This window comes from Schistocerca serialis, chromosome 5, assembly GCF_023864345.2.
Source record: "Schistocerca serialis cubense isolate TAMUIC-IGC-003099 chromosome 5, iqSchSeri2.2, whole genome shotgun sequence".
NCBI lineage: Eukaryota > Metazoa > Arthropoda > Insecta > Orthoptera > Acrididae > Schistocerca > Schistocerca serialis.
The window spans coordinates 144,201,018-144,223,182 of NC_064642.1; the positions used below are offsets into that span (position 1 = coordinate 144,201,018).

The 22,165-nt window shown below is 40.5% G+C and overlaps 1 protein-coding gene across 3 annotated transcripts in view; it reads left to right on the forward strand.

Annotated features, from left to right (window-relative positions):
* LOC126480820 (condensin-2 complex subunit G2-like) overlaps positions 1 to 22,165 on the forward strand; it is a 290,712-nt gene that overhangs the window by 130,611 nt on the left and 137,936 nt on the right. For all 3 annotated transcript variants that reach the window (XM_050104156.1, XM_050104158.1, XM_050104157.1), the window contains exon 10: positions 8,742 to 8,924. In XM_050104156.1, the coding sequence (XP_049960113.1) occupies positions 8,742 to 8,924 (183 nt within the window). The remainder of the gene's footprint in view (positions 1 to 8,741; positions 8,925 to 22,165) is intronic.

Sequence of the window (22,165 nt, forward strand, 5' to 3'; positions counted from 1 at the left end):
AATATGTATCCTGCTAAAGGAAGCCTCTGAATTGTCAAATTATTTAAGTGGTGTTCCGATATACCTACAATTTCAGAGTCAGCATCTATAAGCAGTTCACTAACTTAATCTCTAATACCTCTCATATTCTGATGAAATGTGCTAATTCCTTGACTACTTGGAAACATTACATTCTCTGAAGGTGAGCCCTTAGTTAGAGGGACTTCCTTTAAGCAGGTATATCTATCAGCTGACTTCAGTCTAAAAAAGGTGGAACTCTAACACCAACTACTAAAGGAATTGTTCCATTAGTGATCCCACCATCACCTACTACACTGTCACCTATAAGCTTTACCAGCCTCCCCGTCCCATACCTATTGAGGTGCAGATCGTGCCTTGTGGAACGCGACCTACTGATAGGCCCAACTGGCACCACTGAAATGTGACCCATGCCCTCTGTCATCAGTGCCCTCTCCAGCCCCAGGTTAATACGCCTAACAGCCGCATTAAGATGAGGCCGATCATGACGCTGAATCAGTTGCACGAAATGCATATTAGTGCCACCAGTTTGAGTGGCTATCTTTACCAGGTCACCACCTACATCACATTCCCCATTCTTATCAAGACTGTTCTCTGCTCCACCCACTATCACTGCCTGATCCTCCTTCGTAAAATTCATACATAACTCCCCTATGCTGTCAGTTACCTGAGCCAACCCTGCACTAGGCTTCACAATGCTGGTGACATGGTACTCACTCCCCACATCACACAGGATGTGGAGTACATAAGATGGAGATATACAAAGTATGGTAACACTGTTTAGCACAATTTAACTAAAATGAAACAACAAAATTGAAAAGATTTTTATTAAATTAAGTTTTACTCCTTTTTAAAGAAGGCAATCATATCCAATGTTTTTAAGTAATTAGGTTGTTTATAGTTGTATGTTAATGGTTTTGTGTGTGTGGTGTGTGTGTGTGTGTGTGTGTGTGTGCGTGCGTGCGTGCGTGCGTGCGTGTGTGCGGTCCCAACATCTTTCGTTTAAGTGGGGGAATATGAAGTGTTACATTCTGTTTAGGCAAACGATATTTCACACTGCTTGCATAGTATAGGGAAAGATGGTCTTGATAGAATAATATTAAGTAGGGAGTAAGTTGCAGAACATTTACTGTGCGCGAGTGTTTGTTTTTGTATGTGCAGATGTTAAATGGGAAGTGTGGAGTACAAGAAAATAGCGAGGTGCGACAACAAGTAAATGGCTTTACATGCTGTGGGCAGAGACTTTTATGCTTCGGCATAGTGGCTTCACTGTCAAAGAGCATCCATACTCTCCAAGAATGAAAACAAAAGACAAGATGGTTTTGTGACAAATAAACTATTTTGTAATTTTGGGCGTCGTGTTGAGTTCAAAATGGTTCAAATGGCTCTGAGCACTATGGGACTCAACTGCTGAGGTCATTAGTCCCCGAGAACTTAGAACTAGTTAAACCTAACTAACCTAAGGACATCACAAACATCCATGCCCGAGGCAGGATTCGAACCTGCGACCGTAGCGGTCTTGCGGTTCCAGACTGCAGCGCCTGTAACCGCATGGCCACTTCGACCGGCGTCGTGTTGAGTCTCTGATGCGTATGTCATATGAAAAGTTGTGTTCTACTCTAATTCACGAGTATATTGTAGAACAAAAGCAAACAGGTGCTTTTCATTTATTATAATGTTGTTCTTCCAAGAACCAAATAATTAAATATGTGTTTAAAATTCAAAGCGACAGCCAACCCAACATTGCAGGGTCGATTTATACCCTTTTGGTAGAGCCCTCTTACAACACGGTTTCACTTCTGATGCCTGAGCTGCTAGATCCCCATGCATGCCTAAGTGAGATGCCCATGATTTTGGGGCACTTTGACTCTCGGCTACATCCATTGTACCCAGTGACCTTCACTTTGGCTGGGTGGTGCCTGGTGGTAGAGCCATTGATTGGAGTACACTCCTGGAAATTGAAATAAGAACACCGTGAATTCATTGTCCCAGGAAGGGGAAACTTTATTGACACATTCCTGGGGTCAGATACATCACATGATCACACTGACAGAACCACAGGCACATAGACACAGGCAACAGAGCATGCACAATGTCGGCACTAGTACAGTGTATATCCACCTTTCGCAGCAATGCAGGCTGCTATTCTCCCATGGAGACGATCGTAGAGATGCTGGATGTAGTCCTGTGGAACGGCTTGCCATGCCATTTCCACCTGGCGCCTCAGTTGGACTAGCGTTCGTGCTGGACGTGCAGACCGCGTGAGACGACGCTTCATCCAGTCCCAAACATGCTCAATGGGGGACAGATCCGGAGATCTTGCTGGCCAGGGTAGTTGACTTACACCTTCTAGAGCACGTTGGGTGGCACGGGATACATGCGGACGTGCATTGTCCTGTTGGAACAGCAAGTTCCCTTGCCGGTCTAGGAATGGTAGAACGATGGGTTCGATGACGGTTTGGATGTACCGTGCACTATTCAGTGTCCCCTCGACGATCACCAGTGGTGTACGGGCAGTGTAGGAGATCGCTCCCCACACCACGATGCTGGGTGTTGGCCCTGTGTGCTTCGGTCGTATGCAGTCCTGATTGTGGCGCTCACCTGCACGGCGCCAAACACGCATACGACCATCATTGGCACCAAGGCAGAAGCGACTCTCATCGCTGAAGACGACACGTCTCCATTCGTCCCTCCATTCACGCCTGTCGCGACACCACTGGAGGCGGGCTGCACGATGTTGGGGCGTGAGCGGAAGACGGCCTAACGGTGTGCGGGACCGTAGCCCAGCTTCATGGAGACGGTTGCGAATGGTCCTCGCCGATACCCCAGGAGCAACAGTGTCCCTAATTTGCTGGGAAGTGGCGGTGCGGTCCCCTACGGCACTGCGTAGGATCCTACGGTCTTGGCGTGCATCCGTGCGTCGCTGCGGTCCGGTCCCAGGTCGACGGGCACGTGCACCTTCCGCCGACCACTGGCGACAACATCGATGTACTGTGGAGACCTCACGCCCCACGTGTTGAGCAATTCGGCGGTACGTCCACCCGGCCTCCCGCATGCCCACTATACGCCCTCGCTCAAAGTCCGTCAACTGCACATAAGGTTCACGTTCACGCTGTCGCGGCATGCTACCAGTGTTAAAGACTGCGATGGAGCTCCGTATGCCACGGCAAACTGGCTGACACTGACGGCGGCGGTGCACAAATGCTGCGCAGCTAGCGCCATTCGACGGCCAACACCGCGGTTCCTGGTGTGTCCGCTGTGCCGTGCGTGTGATCATTGCTTGTACAGCCCTCTCGCAGTGTCCGGAGCAAGTATGGTGGGTCTGACACACCGGTGTCAATGTGTTCTTTTTTCCATTTCCAGGAGTGTAGGTGGCACCTGGCTGGGCATCTGACACATCAAACACATGAGGCTTAACTGTCGTAATGGCCATACTGTTCTGGCTGTCTCAACTGATAGGTCTAAATGCTTCAGTGCATACAGTTACAATCCAACTGTTTTCTGTAGTCTAGCTGCTCCATGGGAAGAGGGACAAGCCAGATGACTGGGAATGAAACAATTTATTTAATACATGTTGTGTATGAAAACAGGTGGAGATACTTTTACAGTGATTAAGCTATTATTTTTTGTGGAATAGATAGGAGATAAATTTGGAGAATAGATACATGTAAAAATGTAAAATGGGGTCACTATTGATTAAAGCTTCTCTGCTGCACATTGTAAGGCACTTAGGGAATGTGAAAGACTGGATGGCATACCAGTGACTATTGCTTCATACAAAACTTTGAATATGGTACAAGGAGTTCTCTTTCGCAGAGCCTTAGTCAGATGATGAGCTAATCTAGCACAGTGAGGTGTACATTTTGTCTGACAATTACAAACAGGTCCAAAAGATAACCAAGTAGATACAGCTGCTTTCCTCTTAAGTTTTAAAAGAAATGTCTTCCCAGAGAAAATTAAGAGATAGTGACATAAATTTCTGCTTGATATGTGTATATGTTTTGTGAAAAAGGGTTTTTAAAGGTTGGACAGACAGACGGATGGGCAACAAGGGCTTTGTTTACCAGAATGCTAAAAACAATGGGAGAGATAATATAAATAACTACAGACCCGTTAAACTCACTAAAATTTCCACAATAATCTCAAAAATACTGGAAAGCTTTATGTGTGAGAGAATTATGGAATTTATAAATAAAAAGTCCTATGTAATGAACAACACTCGAGTTGGAAATAACAACTGCAGTTTTTAAATGCATTAACTACATGCTGCTCCCAACAGACATGATAACAGAAATCAACATAAATATTTATTGACCATCTAAAGTTTTTCATGTGGTAAGTCATAAGATTCTACTGTGAAGGCTTTAACAGTGTGGCAGTACAGGTCTGTCCAACAGTTGGACAGTTCCTTCATGAATAATCATAAACAAGTGGTAAGTATTAAGCACCTTAAGTCTGTTTTTGACGACTTATCAGAGTATAAGCTAATTAAATATGTTGCACCTCAAGGATCATTAATGGGAGCATTTCTGTTCCTTTTCCACACCAATGGATGGATGTTCATAAAACTATCATATTTCCAGATTACACCACAATTCTATTAAAGGGGGAAAGGAAGAATTACAACAGTCAGTAAACAGATACATAGTCATCCACTGCAGGTTCAGGTGTCAAGAATGGATTGAGTGGCATCTGGGGGGAGCTAAATTGGTAGTGACAGGTTCCCCCTCCCCCTCCACCCTTTTAAGTCAATATGTAACATTGTTGTCTTTAAATCTTGCTGTAGTATCCAGTCCTTCATAGGAAGTGTAGTACATAATATACATCTGTTTCATCATCAACTAGAATCACTGATAGGTGGTGTCCTGGGATTGACTGACTTCAAAGGTCTTGGGTAGCTTACAGTCTTCGAGGATGTGGTGAACTGATAATGCTTCTCCATAGATGCAGTGCAGGGTTTCTTCTTGTCATAGCAAAAATTCATGAGTTATTTTGGCATGTTCAGTTCTGACATAGCATAAAACATTATCTTCCCTTCTTGAGCATCATTGTGAATTCTAACAAGCCTTTGCTGGTGTTTTTGGTGGTCTGCAGTTCATTGGATTACCTTGATCTGCAGTTTATTGGTTACCTTGGCAATTGTCTTCCATTTCTTCAGGATACAGCACTGAATGTGTGTCCTTACGTCAGTACTAGGAATGTTTAGTTCCGGTGTTTCCATTCCCATTGCTTCTTTAGCTAGTTTGTCAGCCAGTTCATCAGTTTGAATGCCAATGTGACTTGCTGTCCAGAAACAAGTGATAGACACGTCTGTACTGTGGAGGGCATACAGTTGCTCATGAATGGTAGAGACCAGTGTATGTCTCAATAGCACTTTTATATTGTTTGCAATGCACTTAAGGAGTTACTGTGTATAATGAAATTCTGCTGCAGTAAAATCATTATGTTATGTAGTGTTCTTTTATGGGTATTAATTTTGTGGTATAAATACTTCATTCAATTAGTGGAGAATGATGTTCTTAATTCTGGCTATGTATGTATGCATAGCTGGCATCTTCATTATGTTTGGAGTCATCAGTGTTATGGGACATTAAAATGTGGCTACCCTTGGATGGCTAAACAAAATGTACAGCTAAAAAAATTGGGAGTTATATTGACTTTGCTGTCATACCATAGACCCACCCTTACTACTTGTTGGAGAATATACCAAGGAAGAATTTGCAATTGAGACTATTGCAGGAAATCTGAGCAAGTTAAGTTCTCATCCGAGGTCTTGTGGTCATAGTGTGCTGGCATCTGTTCTATGAAGGTTGAGGAATGACCAGGTACTTAGATTGCGAAATACAATGGGATGGCAGGGATGGTTTGCATTGATTAATTATGATTGTGTAGTTAAATACAGTTTGTTGGCATTGTATTTTCAGTGTTAATATTCCTGCATCTACAAGGTGGCTAACGACTGGACTAGCTCACAAAGCTCCAACTGTCAAACAAATTCGTTGTGGTGGACGCGGTGTAATATTTACAAGATGGGTAGTCCTGCTGACTCATAAACTATGCTTCTTTAGTCCAAACAGGATAAAATGTGTGCTTTATGAAATTTTAATAATGTTGTTGAATTCACACCCCAATAACAGTTAGCAGGAAAACAGAGTATAGAGTATTTTCGTCCAGAAAGTCTTGAATTGTCATGTAAGTGGTAACCATCAAAGTTCATTATCAAAAAAAGTCCTAGAAAATGGTACTGGTCCACTACTTCTAGCAGCAGACAGCTATACAAAAGGACAGAAATGGGCCGAAAAGCATGGCCACCATTTCTCACCAGCAGACTTACGTGTCATGCACGTTTATAGAATACAGTCTGCCCATCCTCATCCAGAACTATATAGAACTGTAATAATAAACAAAGATCATTGACATATAATTCTGGTATGACTAACATGTCCCACAGTGTGTTCTGTGTCATTTACTGTAACTGCAAAAAGTGTGCCACTGAAAACTAATTCCTGTGGGACTCCATTGTCCTGGAAATGTTGGTTACTAAGGGTCATGCCCATCCTGGCTCTAAACTATCTAAATGATAAAAAATATTTTGTATTAAGCTCACTCGTGATCGCATCACTTTTTATTGTATGCCTCGTGAAAACCAAAGCATACTGTGATCAAATGTTGGTGGTGCACAAAAGCCTCTCTAATCACAAACTCCAACTATATAAGATGATTAGTGGTAGTTCAAGGTCTTCAGAAAGGAGCTATAGATTCCAAATATAACAAAGTCGCACTTTATCCATCCTTTCTAATAGTTAACCCAAGTTACTTGTTAGGTTGATCAGTCTGTAGCTATATCTGTTTCTTGCACCTTGCCCTGGTTTTAGCATAGATGTTTTGATACTCTCTTTCCGGCCGTCTTGCCATATCTTGTTGAAAATTTTTGAAATAGAGTTTCTACCAAGTCCACCAAGACGTCGAAGCATTTGATGGTGGATTTTGTCTGGTTCTGCGGATGTATCCCTACATCCTTTCTAAAGCATTATTTAGTTCATAGGCTATAAAGGGTACATTGTAGGTTGATAGGTCAGTTGAAATACTGCAATCTTTTAAAAGGCGATATTGAGTGAAATTAGGATGGTAATTCATAGATGCTGACATTTCAGCATAATATATTGCTAAATGTCCAGCAATGTTCAGAGGAACAGGTGTCAATTTTTTCTCCACCAAGAAATCCCTGGATTCTATTAATGTACCGAAGTCCACTAATCCACTATAATTTGAACCCCACTTGTGAAGCAACGGTATGTGGTGTCACAGAACAAACCTACTGTTCCCAACCTTCTTTCTCCCTTTGTTTGCCCTTGGTCTTGTGAATAAAATTAGATTTTTGCTAGAGGAGTTGCTTCTATGTCACCATAAAGCCTGTTGTCATTCTCTGATGGCATCTACGATCTCTTTGCACCATTACAGAACATGTTACCATCTAGGTGAACCTGAAGAGAATGGTACTTTAGTGTTTGCAACTTCGAGAATCATTTCTGTTGCATCTCGTACTACTTCATCAATCCTCTTCTCTGCATTTTTTGTGATCTGCACTTTAGCAATGAAAAAATTCCAATCATCTCTCTGCAGAGACCAACATTGTAAACAATCTGTGTGGTGTAGATTTGAGCCAGTACAATAATCAGGTAATGTTCACTATTGCAAAGATCAATGTGAACATTCCTCTGGATCATAGGATGGGAGATTATAAAATCTGTTGCAGAATATGAGCCATAAGCAGTGCTGAAATGTGTTTGAGCCCCTGTACTTATTAGGCAGAGCTCAATACCTGAGAATAATCTTTTCAGTAGTTGCCCACTACTAATTGTTATGATTTTGTTGTTTGTTCAGTTTGTTTTATCATGTAATTTACAACACTTGTAAAAACACAATTTAATGTGTTAGCTGCTATTAAGGGATTTGTTACTTTCTTTATTATCCTCTGATAGAGTCATGATGTGACATGATATCCTGTTTTCACCAGTTTCTTTTTTTATAACTCTCTCCACTCCCTTCACTTTGTTGAATAAATATGTTTTTATCATTATGCATCATTTTTGTGTATCTTATTACATTTCTTAGTATGTTGGGATATTTTTTATAATATATGTGTAATTCAAGTAAAGAATTATTCAAGTTACATGTTTTATTTAGTAGTCTCTTTTTCTGGCTTGAAACCCTTATTCCTTGTGATTCAGATGTTCATTTTAAAGCTGCCCTGTATGCCACGATAAAGGAGCAATGGATGTGGTGGATAAGAATACTGTATAGTGAAGGAAGGAGATATCAAAAACCACTTGCAAGAGGTTAACTCCGCTTAAAACTTTATCCATTTATTAAATTATGTGTAAAACCATTTAGTGATATTAATACAGTGTCTCTTGCAGGTACCTTAACATTGTCAACAAGTTTTTAAAGTTGCTATAGTCTTGAATTTGATCTGCCTGTTCTAAGCTCCAGGCTTTGTTTGCCGAATTGCAGAGGTTCTAGAGGCAATTAGTGATGTATTAACATCATATTAGTTAATGAAGATTGAAGTAAAATGTCATTGTAACTAATTTGAGTTAGATAATAATAAAATGCATTAATGTGAATGAGTTAATTTTCTGTTATATTAAGGACAGATTCTATCATTTTCCTTTAGTAACCAGCTGTCATCCTGTATGAATTGTAAACATCTCATTTTCCAGCACATTTGCCAGATAGCATCTGATTTTTGGCAAGTAATTCCACCAGAAGTTATCCAGCAGTGGTTGACTATTGTGATAACACAACTGGCCTGGGACTCTAGCTCTGCAGAAGTACGGAGGAGTGTATACCGGGGAATGCGAGCACTTGTTGTCAATCCACTGTGTGCTGAATACATGCAAAAGGTTTGTCCACTACTTATACTGTGAAAGCAATTTAAGGTGAGACTCATGTTTTCTCCTTTTGAAAATAAGATGTGAATACACATTGCAATTTCAGCATTTGTTAATTCATGTTAAATCCTTTTTTCCTGTGTTTCTACTTTGAAAAAAGTTAGTAAGTACATGGTTAAAATAATCTTGTATTTTGTTGCATACAGTTTGTATTTTAACAAGTTTGTTTGTGTGGCCATCCTCCGTAGCAAGCATATAAATACTTGTTTTGTAAATAAAACTGCCTTTTCCTGCTGCCACTTAATTTATTTATCTAAACACATTTTGCCTCTCTCTTGTTTTAAGGCATCATCAGTGGGATCTATAACAGTACAGTTTTGTTAGTTTTAGATTATTAAACAGTTCACATTCAACTGTCACCAAAGCTTTCAACCACACGCTAACAGCTAGTACAACACCATACAATTTAAACCACCAACCTTTCCCCAACACAAAAAAACACACACTCTCTCTCTCTCTCTCTCTCTCTCTCTCTCTCTCTCACTCTCTCACTCTCACTCTCTCTCTCACTCTCTCACTCTCACTCTCTCTTACGGTATAAACACCATGAATAGAAGTTAGTCTTGAAAATATACTTCGTTTGGTTGGCAACAAGTAGGTAAACATGCCAAAGAGGGGGAAACACGTAATGGAGTTGCTATATTTACATTGTGAAAAGCAGTGTCCAGCGAAATAGTTATATCGAGTGGCAAAAGAACAATAGTACACCACAAAAAAGATGGAGAAACATGATGAACAATGTGAAGAAGGTCAGAACACAAAGTTGTGCTTATATGTCAGTAATAAAGTGGTAGTGCGACCTCCAGACCAGATGCGAGGAAACGCAGATCAGCAAATCGTAAGTAATTACTTTTTTACAAAAAAGTTTGTGACTTGAACTGTCTAATAATCTATAACTAACAAAACTGTGTCATTATAGATCCCTCTGATGATGCCTTAGAACAAGAGAAAGCCAAATGTGCATTTGGATAAATAAATTAAGTGGCAGCAAGAAGAGGCAGTTTTATTTAGAAAACAAGTAGTTTGTATTTTATTCTAGTAACAGAAGTAGTCGACAATACTCATTGTGTTAGTAGTCCATTATAACTTTATGATTTTGAACATTGTCATTTTGCATACAATCACAGTAATAAAATCATACCACTAATATAGTGAATGTCTATGGAAGTAGCACAGTATATATTACAATTCCGATTACTGTAAATAAATATTTATTGCTACTGATGAACTGGATGTATACAAACAATAGTACTATAGAGAACAGAGTTCACAGATCTATGTCCTGACTTGGCAGAAAATCCTAAGAAATTTTGGTCTTATGTCAAAGCGGTAGGTGGATCAAAACAAAATGTCCAGACACTCTGTGACCAAAATGGTACTGATGACAGACTGAAGGCCGAAATACTAAATGTCTTTTTCCAAAGCTGTTTCACAGAGGAAGACTGCACTGTAGTTCCTTCTCTAGATTGTCGCACAGATGACAAAGTGGTAGATATCGAAATAGACGACAAAGGGATAGAGAAACAATTAAAATCGCTCAAAAGAGGAAAGGCCGCTGGACCTGATGGGATACCAGTTCGATTTTACACAGAGTACGCGAAGGAACTTGCCCCCATTCTTGCAGCGGTGTACCGTAGGTCTCTAGAAGAGCGTAGCGTTCCAAAGGATTGGAAAAGGGCACAGGTCATCCCCGTTTTCAAGAAGGGACATCGAACAGATGTGCAGAACTATAGACCTATATCTCTAATGTCGATCAGTTGTAGAGTTTTGGAACACGTATTATGTTCGAGTATAATGACTTTTCTGGAGACTAGAAATCTACTCTGTAGGAATCAGCATGGATTTCGAAAAAGACGGTCGTGTGAAACCCAGCTTGCGCTATTCGTCCACGAGACTCAGAGGACCATATACACGGGTCCACAGGTAGATGCCGTGTTTCTTGACTTCCGCAAGGCATTCGATACAGTTCCCCACAGTCATTTAATGAACAAAGTAAGAGCATATGGACTATCAGACCAATTGTGTGATTGGATTGAAGAGTTCCAAGATAACAGAATGCAGCATGTCATTCTCAATGGAGAGAAGTCTTCCGAAGTAAGAGTGATTTCAGGTGTGCCGCAGGGGAGTGTCATAGGACCGTTGCTATTCACAATATACATAAATGACTTGTGGAAGACATCGGAAGTTCACTGAGGCTTTTTGCAGATGATGCTGTGGTGTATCGAGAGGTTGTAACAATGGAAAATTGTACTGAAATGCAGGAGGATCTGCAGCGAATTGACGCATGGTGCAGGGAATGGCAATTGAATCTCAATGTAGACAAGTGTAATGTGCTGCGAATACATAGAAAGATAGATCCCTTCTCATTTAGCTACAAAGTAGCAGGTCAGCAACTGGAAGCAGTTAATTCCATAAATTATCTGGGAGTACGCATTAGGAGTGATTTAAAATGGAATGATCATATAAAGTTGGTCGTTGGTAAAGCAGATGCCAGACTGAGATTCATTGGAAGAATCCTAAGGAAATGCAATCTGAAAACAAAGGAAGTAGGTTACAGTACGCTTGTTCGCCTACTGCTTGAATACTGCTCAGCAGTGTGGGATCTGTACCAGATAGGGTTGATAGAAGAGACAGAGAAGATCCAATGGAGAGCAGTGCGCTTCGTTACAGGATCATTTAGTAATCGCGAAAGCGTTACGGAGATGATAGATAAACTCCAGTGGAAGACTGCAGGAGAGACGCTCAGTAGCTCGGTACGGGCTTTTGTTAAAGTTTTGAGAACATGCCTTCACCGAAGAGTCAAGCAGTATATTGCTCCCTTCTACGTATATCTCGCGAAGAGACCATGAGGATAAAATCAGAGAGATTAGAGCCCACACAGAAGCATACCGACAATCCTTCTTTCCACGAACAATACGAGACTGGAATAGAAGGAAGAACCGATAGAGGTACTCAAGGTACTCTCCGCCACACACCGTCAGGTGGCTTGTGGAATATGGATGTAGATGTAGATCTATAAGTGGTATAACCATCTTTTAATCAATAACTGCTTCTATTGACCCTTAAAAAATTTCCATAGAACTTGCTTTATGGATGTGGCATCCTACTAAAGAAATGTCTATCAAAACAAGTGGACTGAGGCCTGTATTTCTTTTAGTGTTCAGTATCATGTAATGAATGTATTCAGTTAATTCATTATAATAATGAATGTCTGTTTTCATGATGTTATTGTTTTACATTCTCTTTCAGAAAATAAGTGACTTAAGAATATGCAAGGGGAAGACAGTTATTAAATTTAGTTATGTTGGAAATTATTGTTTGTGCTGTGTTCCAGTCTCAAAGTAGCATCTCCATCTAGACTACAGACACACCATCCAAAACCTCAGTTCCTTGTTGCAAAGGAGTGGATTCACCAATAGCAGCCAACTGTAATGCTTGGCAGTTTGTAAAGTTTGTTCCCCCTCTTTGGCAGTGCCCATTAGCAGACACATGTCCCACCTCACTAACCTTCTGATCTCTCTCTCTCTCTCTCTCTCTCTCTCTCTCTCTCTCTCTCTCTCTTTCTGTGTGATGAGGTGCATACTATAGTTGAGTGACAAGGTTTGTTAATGAATTATGTTGGGGCAGTGTTACCTGTTTGAGATAAATTTTAGTTTGCATTCACACATACACTGAATTTTGCACTATTGTGAGAAAGTCTGGTAGAAGAGAAGAAAACTTGCTAGCTTGTGGTTAGCGGTTCAGAGGGAGGCGGCTAGTTTTCTGGCTAGGAATGCAGGAGAGAGGGGTGAAAGGTGTATGGGCTGGCACGATTGTAATGGCCAGTGGAAAGTAGCACATACCGATGGCGACTTGGGGACATGATTTGGGCGTGGGTGACGGGATGAAGGAAGGGTGAATTGTCGGGTGGAGGGTGCAGATACAGTGGCTTACATGAGACTGATTCCAGGACAATTACAGGAGCAGAGGATGTGTTGTAAGGATAACTCCCATTTGCGTAGTTCAGAGAAGCTGGTGGTGGAGGGAATAATCCAGATGGCTCAGGTTTTGAAGCAGTCTTTGTAACTGACCATGTTGTGCTCAGTTGCATGTTGTGCCACCGGCTGGTCAACTTAGTTCTTGACAACAGTTTGCAGGGTGTATACGACCCGGGACAACCGGGAGATCTGGGGAAAACCCGGGAATTTTTTCATCCAGGAGAAAAGCGGGAAAAACCCGGGATTTTTTTTAGAATTCTGGGAGTTTTTCATTGTTTTAGTTTTCAGTTAAATTTTTGTAATTTTGACTGGTAAGAACCGATACTCTAACAAAGGATATTTCTGTATCCCGCTACTGCAGAATAATACTTCAATAACAAAACATAAATGAGAGAAAAAAATGAAAATAACTTAAATTGCAAAGGAAATGCGCCATATGCAAGAATGACACACAGTGTTCATGCAAGTGTCTGCCAACAGCAAAATGTGTCAAAGGCCTTATGAAGATTATGCAATGCTTCATAAAAACAAATTGCCTCCGATGAGCGTGAAGTCACAACTGTTTACATTAGATTTGTTTTAGCAGTTATGAGAGGGCTCTTGAGCATGCGCAGTTGAGCTACGTTTGAGTTGTAGATTCTCTCGCTTCTGGCTACAGGAATGTGGCTGTTGGCTGTGCAAGCAGTTACAGCAAGCAGCTAGATGCTACCAGGGAAAGGGGGCGCCAAATTCATATTATTGAGGAAAAAAACTTGTTTCACAAAGCACCTAGCATCCTGCGCATGTTTGTCTACCGATTATTCATATGATTTTGAAACGCTTCCCTGTTTGTTTTTGAACATTTTTGAACACTTATAAGTTGCTTTCTAAATGAATCGTAAGTTGATTTTTGAATGCTTGCATAGTGTATGTGATGTCTTTGTCAGGAGAATCCTTGTCGCATCTAGAAATAAAGTTTCTGCAGACAAAAGGGGATGGGGCTGTACGAGCTGAGCAGAATAAAGCCGAATGGATGAATGCCAATCACTGTCTGATTATGTGGTTGATTGGGTTTGCGAATGATCAACGATGTTATAATTACTAACGAAATCCATAGAGTCAGACTACCAGAATGGAAATAAATGACTGACAGGAATAATAGGTGGTGTATCCAAGAAAATGAAATGTTGGCAGAAAATTTTTGGCCAGATCACTACACTAGTAAGGACCAGTTGTACAGCCCCTGGCTAGCAGCCGCTTTAGTTTTATTCTGGAAGTAATGCGGAAAACATGTTGTACAAACACGTAAATACGCTTAACTGGAAAATAATCACAGGATAACTAAACCTATGATTCTGGCAGGGTTAGTGAAGTTAATCGGCGAACAAATTTTGACAGTGCAGGAATAGCTACAGAATTGGTGATGACAAGATTTTGATAGAATGAGGAAGGAGAAGAAACGAAGACATCACACAAATTATGGAAGAATAAGACTATTCCAAATTTATATAAAAATTTCGTAATACTACTTTTCGATTTCATGCTTGAGAAACTGGTGCGTTTGAATGAAATGTGAAACTATTTCCTAACATAAAGCTTTTTGCTTGTAGTAGGCCTAATAGGCATTTGATATTGGTACTTCGTGAATTATATTCTGTGTTACAAAAATGGCCATTTGTGCCAAATCAGTCTCGTTTATTTGGCGTGTGTTACAAAACTACTGCAATATTAGAAAGGACTATTTTGTTTTATGTAGCAGACAGTGACAAAATAGATGTAATCAGATCGAGAAACCACACCAGTCTTGGGTAAAATTTGTGTTAACAGCTTTTTCAGTATTAGATAATGACATTTTGATTTTTCATGTAGCAAAGTGTTTGACAAACTTTGATGAGGTAATAGACTCTTTCGCAGAAAGGAAAGCACACCATGTAAAGCTGTAGCAAGATTAGAGAGAAGGAAATGCTAGGAGCTAAGGATTGAGGAAATGTGTAATTTCGTGTTTATCTCTTGTCTTTATTGGTTTTATGTATCCTATATTTAATTGTATGTCACACAAAACATCAAGTTATTAGCTAATAGGCAATGAAGAGTGCAAATTTTCTGAAGAGTTCTTGTTCCCCTGATTACAAATAATTCCATCCGCTATTAATTGCGACTTTGTATATATAATAGAGGGAAACATTCCACGTGGGAAAAATATATCTAAAAACAAAGATGATAAGACTTACCAAACAAAAGCGCTGGCAGGTCGATAGACACACAAACAAACACAAACATACACACAAAATTCTAGCTTTCGCAACCAACGGTTGCTTCGTCAGGAAAGAGGGAAGGAGAGGGAAAGACGAAAGGATGTGGGTTTTAAGGGAGAGGGTAAGGAGTCATTCCAATCCCGGGAGCGGAAAGACTTACCTTAGGGGGAAAAAAGGACGGGTATACACTCGCGCGCGCGCGCGCGCACACACACACACACACACACACAAATATCCATCCGCACATACACAGACACAAGCAGACATTTGTAAAGGCAAAGAGTTTGGGCAGAGATGTCAGTCGAGACGGAAGTAAAGAGGCAAAGATGTTGTTGAAAGACAGGTGAGTTATGAGCGGCGGCAACTTGAAATTAGCGGAGGTTGAGGCCTGGCGGATAACGAGAAGAGAGGATATACTGAAGGGCAAGTTCCCATCTCCGGAGTTCTGACAGGTTGGTGTTAGTGGGAAGTATCCAGATAACCCGGACGGTGTAACACTGTGCCAAGATGTGCTGGCCGTGCACCAAGGCATGTTTAGCCACAGGGTGATCCTGATTACCAACAAACGCTGTCTGCCTGTGTCCATTCATGCGAATGGACAGTTTGTTGCTGGTCATTCCCACATAGAAAGCTTCACAGTGTAGGCAGGTTAGTTGGTAAATCACGTGGGTGCTTTCACACGTGGCTCTGCCTTTGATCGTGTACACCTTCCGGGTTACAGGACTGGAGTAGGTGGTGGTGGGAGGGTGCATGGGACAGGTTTTACACCGGGGGCGGTTACAAGGATAGGAGCCAGAGGGCAGGGAAGGTGGTTTGGGGATTTCATAGGGATGAACTAACAGGTTACGAAGGTTAGGTGAGTGGCGGAAAGACACTCTTGGTGGAGTGGGGAGGATTTCATGAAGGATGGATCTCATTTTAGGGCAGGATTTGAGGAAGTCGTATCCCTGCTGGAGAGCCACATTCAGAGTCTGATCTAGTCCCGGGATGTATCCTGTCACAAGTGGGGCATTTTTGTGGTTCTTCTGTGGGAGGGTCCGGGTTTGAGGGGATGAGGAAGTGGCTCTGGTTATTTGCTTCTGTACCAGGTCGGGAGGGTAGTTGCGGGATGCGAAAGCTGTTTTCAGGTTGTTGGTGTAATGGTTCAGGGATTCCGGACTGGAGCAGATTCGTTTGCCACGAATACCTAGTATATATATATATATCTAAAAAGAAAGATGATGAAACTTACCAAACAAAAGCGCTGGCAGGTCGATAGACACACAAACAAACACAAACATACACACAAAATTCTAGCTTTCGCAACCAATGGTTGCCTCGTCAGGAAAGAGGGAAGGAGAAGGAAAGACAAAAGGATATGGGTTTTAAGGGAGAGGGTAAGGAGTCATTCCAATCCCGGGAGCGGAAAGACTTACCTTAGGGGGAAAAAAGGACAGGTATACACTCGCACACACACACATATCCATCCACACATACACAGACACAAGCAGACATTTCTGTGTATGTGTGGATGGATATGTGTGTGTGTGCGAGTGTATACCTGTCCTTTTTTCCCCCTAAGGTAAGTCTTTCCGCTCCCGGGATTGGAATGACTCCTTACCCTCTCCCTTAAAACCCATATCCTTTTGTCTTTCCTTCTCCTTCCCTCTTTCCTGACGAGGCAACCATTGGTTGCGAAAGCTAGAATTTTGTGTGTATGTTTGTGTTTGTTTGTGTGTCTATCGACCTGCCAGCGCTTTTGTTTGGTAAGTTTCATCATCTTTCTTTTTAGATATATTTTTCCCACGTGGAATGTTTCCCTCTATTATATATATATATATATATATATATATATATATATATATATATATATGAGAAATGGCTTATCACTCCCACGCACTATAGCAATTGTTAACCAGGAATTACCAGTCACAACCTCGGTAGTAGTGCAAGAGAAATTAACCTTGCATCCTACAAAAGTCATTGGACCACTCAGGAGCTCTTCTTGTACAACCTCATTTGTTATATATATATATATATATATATATATATATATATATATATATATATATATATATATATATGAGGGGCAGGCTGTCAAACCGGCTGACTGGGAGCAGGAGAGGCACCACAGGACATTTCAATTTCCACTGTCCTGAATATAGTTTGATGGCTCCCATTACAAAATATACACATTTCAATTCCACAGAGCGAAATACAGTGACGTGTGGTAGAAGAATGCTTTATGAAGAGGCGTGGCACTGCACTTTGGCACACTTAAGACCAAATAATATGTCTTACCTTTCCTCGAACACACATGTTTATGTTTCAGATTTTTCAGAAAGATGTGTGCTACAAGATGAACATATTCTTGAAAATTCGATTTTTTTTTTATTATTTATTTTTATTTTATTTTTTTTTTATACTATTGACCCGGTTCGCAAATATCGTAGATCCAGGGCTGATGCACAGAGCAGTCTGAGTTATAGTGGGTAGTCTCCATGTGACCTGTATTTACATTTAGTGATTTTGCTGTTTCCCCTTCGTTTACTCTCACGTCAAATGAAAACAAAACGGATATCTGTGGCCGGGAGCTATCATGTGAATTAAAATACGTTCACATAATTATGGAAGGCTAAAATATGTCATTAATTTCAGATTTTATTTTATTTCCACCTTTCTGGCAGTCAAGCATTTACCACCCTGCGGAACAATGAAGTTAATTTTGTCTGTTTGCTAAAGCAATTTGACTTGTATTAACTTTTTCTGCAGAGGCAGTCAATGTATTTGAAACAATATGTCTAATTCCACAGTACTGGCTAGTTTCAGCTGTTCGCTGCATTTCAAGTGCACGTTTTCATCTTCTAGCACGTATGGCGTTATGCCATAATAAAGAACCAAACATGATATAATACAGTGCTGATGCTCCAAGAAAATTTACATCCCGAAAACCACACTGAAAATCTTAATATCAGGTTGAGGTCTACTTCATTGAGAATCTGGACATAAGAATGTGCACTTTAAGTATGCATTTTAAATGTGCACATTTTAATATGCTTCACAAAATATTGATGCTCTTGGAGTATCCTCTGATGTCTTGTTTCTTTTATGACATAATGTATGATCTTTCAATGTTTTACACGTATGTACATACGGGCTTCCTACATCATGATAGCTGCGCAAGTGCGGTGTTGCCTGTTATCTGCGCTCTCTGGCAACCGCTGAAACGAACCTATTTATAACAGGTCGTGGGAAAATATTGTGAATGATGGTTTGAAAATCGTTACTTTCAAAGTAAAAATCCTTTTACGTAAGTTGAACTATGTGCAAGAATGTACTATGAATTTATTAAATCGCAGAGCGTTTGACTCTCATTTAAAAATCAACTCTTTGATGATGAGCCATTTAGTAGAGTTTAGAACCCTGAAGATCAGCCATTTATGTGATTACTAAAAATTTTACTGGTACATTTTTGTGATGCGTCTTAAAATGTAACATGTGAAAAAAAGATCAACATTATATGCGAAAGCTTAGCTTCTCTTACAGCTTATTAACCTTAGAGACAATATTATATGTGAAAGCTTTGCTTTTCTTGTAGCAACACTATGTATATTAATTTAAACTATTAACTTTTCCTGTTTGTGTGTTCGTGCTACTTAACGGTGATGTTGCTGTTGGCTGACTGCATCACATGTCCTATGCTCTGAATATCCGCTGTCATCGGCTGGTGAGATTAAGTGGCATGAACTATTGACTGGCTTACAGAAGCACATTTCAATCTCGATTTCAATGATTTGGAAAGTAACATGCGGTGTTTGGTGGAATTCCTATGTATACTTTTGTAGTATGAAAATATGCAGTGTACACATTGCTGCACGTCAAAGATATTTCCAAAACGTGTCTTTTTTTCCCCTGAGTTTCGTTTTCTGAAGTGCCGGGAAATTCTACGCCCATGTAAAAAACCATAACCATTCAAAGGGTTGATAAGGGAAAATATACTGTCACTTAACACAGAAAAAGCGTGTTTTCACCCAGGAGAAAGTGTATTTTTAATGAAGAAATCCAGGAATTTTTTTTTCCTTGTCCATGTATACACTCTGGGTTATCAGTGGACATTCATTCTAGTGGACAGTTGGGCGGTAGTCATACCACCATAAAAATCTGTGCAGTATTTGCAGCGGAGTTGGTATTTGACATGGCTGCTTCCACAGGTGACACAGCCACTGATGGAGTAGGATGCCTGTGACAGGACTGGAGTAGGAAGTGCTGGTGGGTGCATTGAACAGGTTTTGCACCTTGATCTGCCACAGGGATATGATCCCTGTGGCTAAGGGTTAGGGTTGGAGTGGGAGTGCCATAAGACAGACTAGGATGTCTTTGTGTGGCTTGGGTGGCCAATGAACACCACTTTAGGAGGGATGGGAAGGATCTTGGGTACGGTATCCCTGATTTCTATGCAGGATGAGAAATAATAAAAGCACTGGCATAGGATAGGGTTCAGTTGTTCCAGTGTAGCATGATAGTGGGTGACAAGGGTGCATTCCTTTTTAGCTGATTCTTGGGGAATGGTGGGAGGATTAGGGGTGTATGAGGATATAGCATGGGAAATCAGTTTCTGGACTGTGTTAGGAGGATATTGCCTATTAATGAAGACCTTTGTGAGGCCTTCAGTACACTGGTTAAGGTACCGTATTTACTTGAATCGAAGCCGCACTTTTTTTCCAGTTTTTGTAATCCAAAAAACCGCCTGCGGCTTAGAATCGAGTGCAAAGCAAGCGGAAGTTCTGAAAAATGTTGGTGGGTGCTGCCACAACTAACTTATGCCGTCGAATATATGTAGTGCTACACAGGCATGCTTTGTAGGCACAAAGATAAATACTGCCACTAAATCCTCTGCGTCAGTAAATAAATTTAAAAAAAAGGTGGAAGATGAGCTTTTTTTCTCCGCCCCGAGTCTCGACCACTGCATTTTCATACATTATCCAACGAAGTAAATGCAAATTCCGTATTGTTCATCTTTGGATGTAGCAGCATTTCAATGTACTACGAAAATCCGACTGGCAAGACTGTTTGGGATGTTTGTCAATATGGCCAACTCTACGTTCTGAATTTTTTCCTGCCTGTGAGAAGAGATGGTTGCTAATAGGAACTTATATGAATTGTGAATCACATGCAGTATTCTCTTCACCATAAGAATAATAAGAATATAAACATTTTGCCATGTATTGTTATATGTTTGCTGCTCTCTCATTTAAATCCTGTCTGCCTAATAAACTACGAAACTAGAGTGAGACAACAGCAAACGCGGAAGAATATACATATCATGTCATGTTTATATTTGTATTATTCTTATGCCTAATAGTGATACAGTCAGAAATGAAACACAGCAATTGACTAGATTTTTAAATCTAAGATGACTAATTTTGTGCAGAATGTAATGTACTAAAGAGGTGTCTGCAAAGATTTTCAAACGGAGAAAAATTTTCGCTAAACTCTTGTTCAGAACATCATCTATCATACGCAGTGTATTATTTGGTTCTTGTTGATCATTATCAAAGAAAGCAGCAGTGTAAGTAACAACAAATTGCAGTCTCTTGCCTTTGTTTCGCTAATGAGACGATTCCTCTCCTTTTTTTTTTTTTAATTGTAAGCGGCGGTAGTACGCACAAAAGCAAGCCATGCCGCGAGCCGCGACAGGCCGTAAACACGCACTACTAGAATGCGACAAACAATGCATGACACAGTACAGTAATGCATTTTCAGCTTAGAGTGGCGTAAACACCTATAACAAAGAAAACTGCGCTTATCAGATCAAAGAAAAGTAAGCAATCAATGCAAACCAGACAAAGCAAGTGAAAAAGGAAGGGTACCCGTACAAATACGGACGGAGCGCCTGACGCATAACAATGGCTACCTGGTAAAGCTTAACTGCTAAGGTTACGACTCGAACCAAACTACTGTAGCTGTATCGTCATTCATTCGACCTAAATTGTGTCTCATATTACAGTGGACCAACTTTGTTTCGATTTGGAGATGCGACCTAAAATTTTTCTCTCCCCTTGAATTTCGAGTCTCAAATTTCAGGTGCGGCTTAGATTCGGGAAAATTTTTTTCCTTGATTTTGAGTCTCATTTTTCAGGTGCGGCTTAGATTCGAATGTGGCTTAGATTCGAGTAAATACGGTAGTTCTTGTCACAGCATATACATTGTCCACATGTGACTAGGTTGTACGGGAGGGATTTTTTGGTGTGGAAGGGATGGCAGCTGTTGAAGCTATGTATTTAATGATTAAGTTCTTCAGTATACTAATGCTGGTTTCTCAATGACTTTTAGTATAGATTTTAAAAAGTTTTCTCAAAATCTGTGAATTTTAGTCTTTGCTCATTCTTAATGTCATTTGTAAGGGTACAAATCCTTGGTGTCAGTCTTAAATATGTATGAGAAGACACACATTTGGTTCTTGGCCCTCAGAATTTGAATATCATTACATATTATGCACTGTGTGTAGAAAGGAATACAGTGACACAGTAGCATATGTGCAATTATGTACTGAAACTGACTGTGAGTTCGACGTGGTGCAGAAACATTCACTAGTGTGTCATATTGAGTTTGTACGAGTTGACTGGAGTTGCAGATAAAGTTACGCAGAATGTTTCATAATAAACAGCGAACATTGACGTGAGTAAATACAATAATAAAAAAAGTAAAAGCGTTTCACCAAACACGGGTCTCCAAATTAGCTGTTTGTGAGATTATTGCAAATATGTGTGGTTGTACTGACTTAAGTATGAAGTATTGAGTTAGTTAGTACAGCTATATTAGAAATATGAACTGAAGTCTCCATCCCAGTTGGGCTCAAATTTCAACCCTGATCTATGTTTGGGGAATGTGGTAGGTGCATGAAAGAGCACTGGTACATTTTGCTGGGGATGTTAACACGACAGCTAAAACACCAGTATGGTCAAAGACACATAAGTTGAGTACGGCCTGTAGCTTGGCCGCA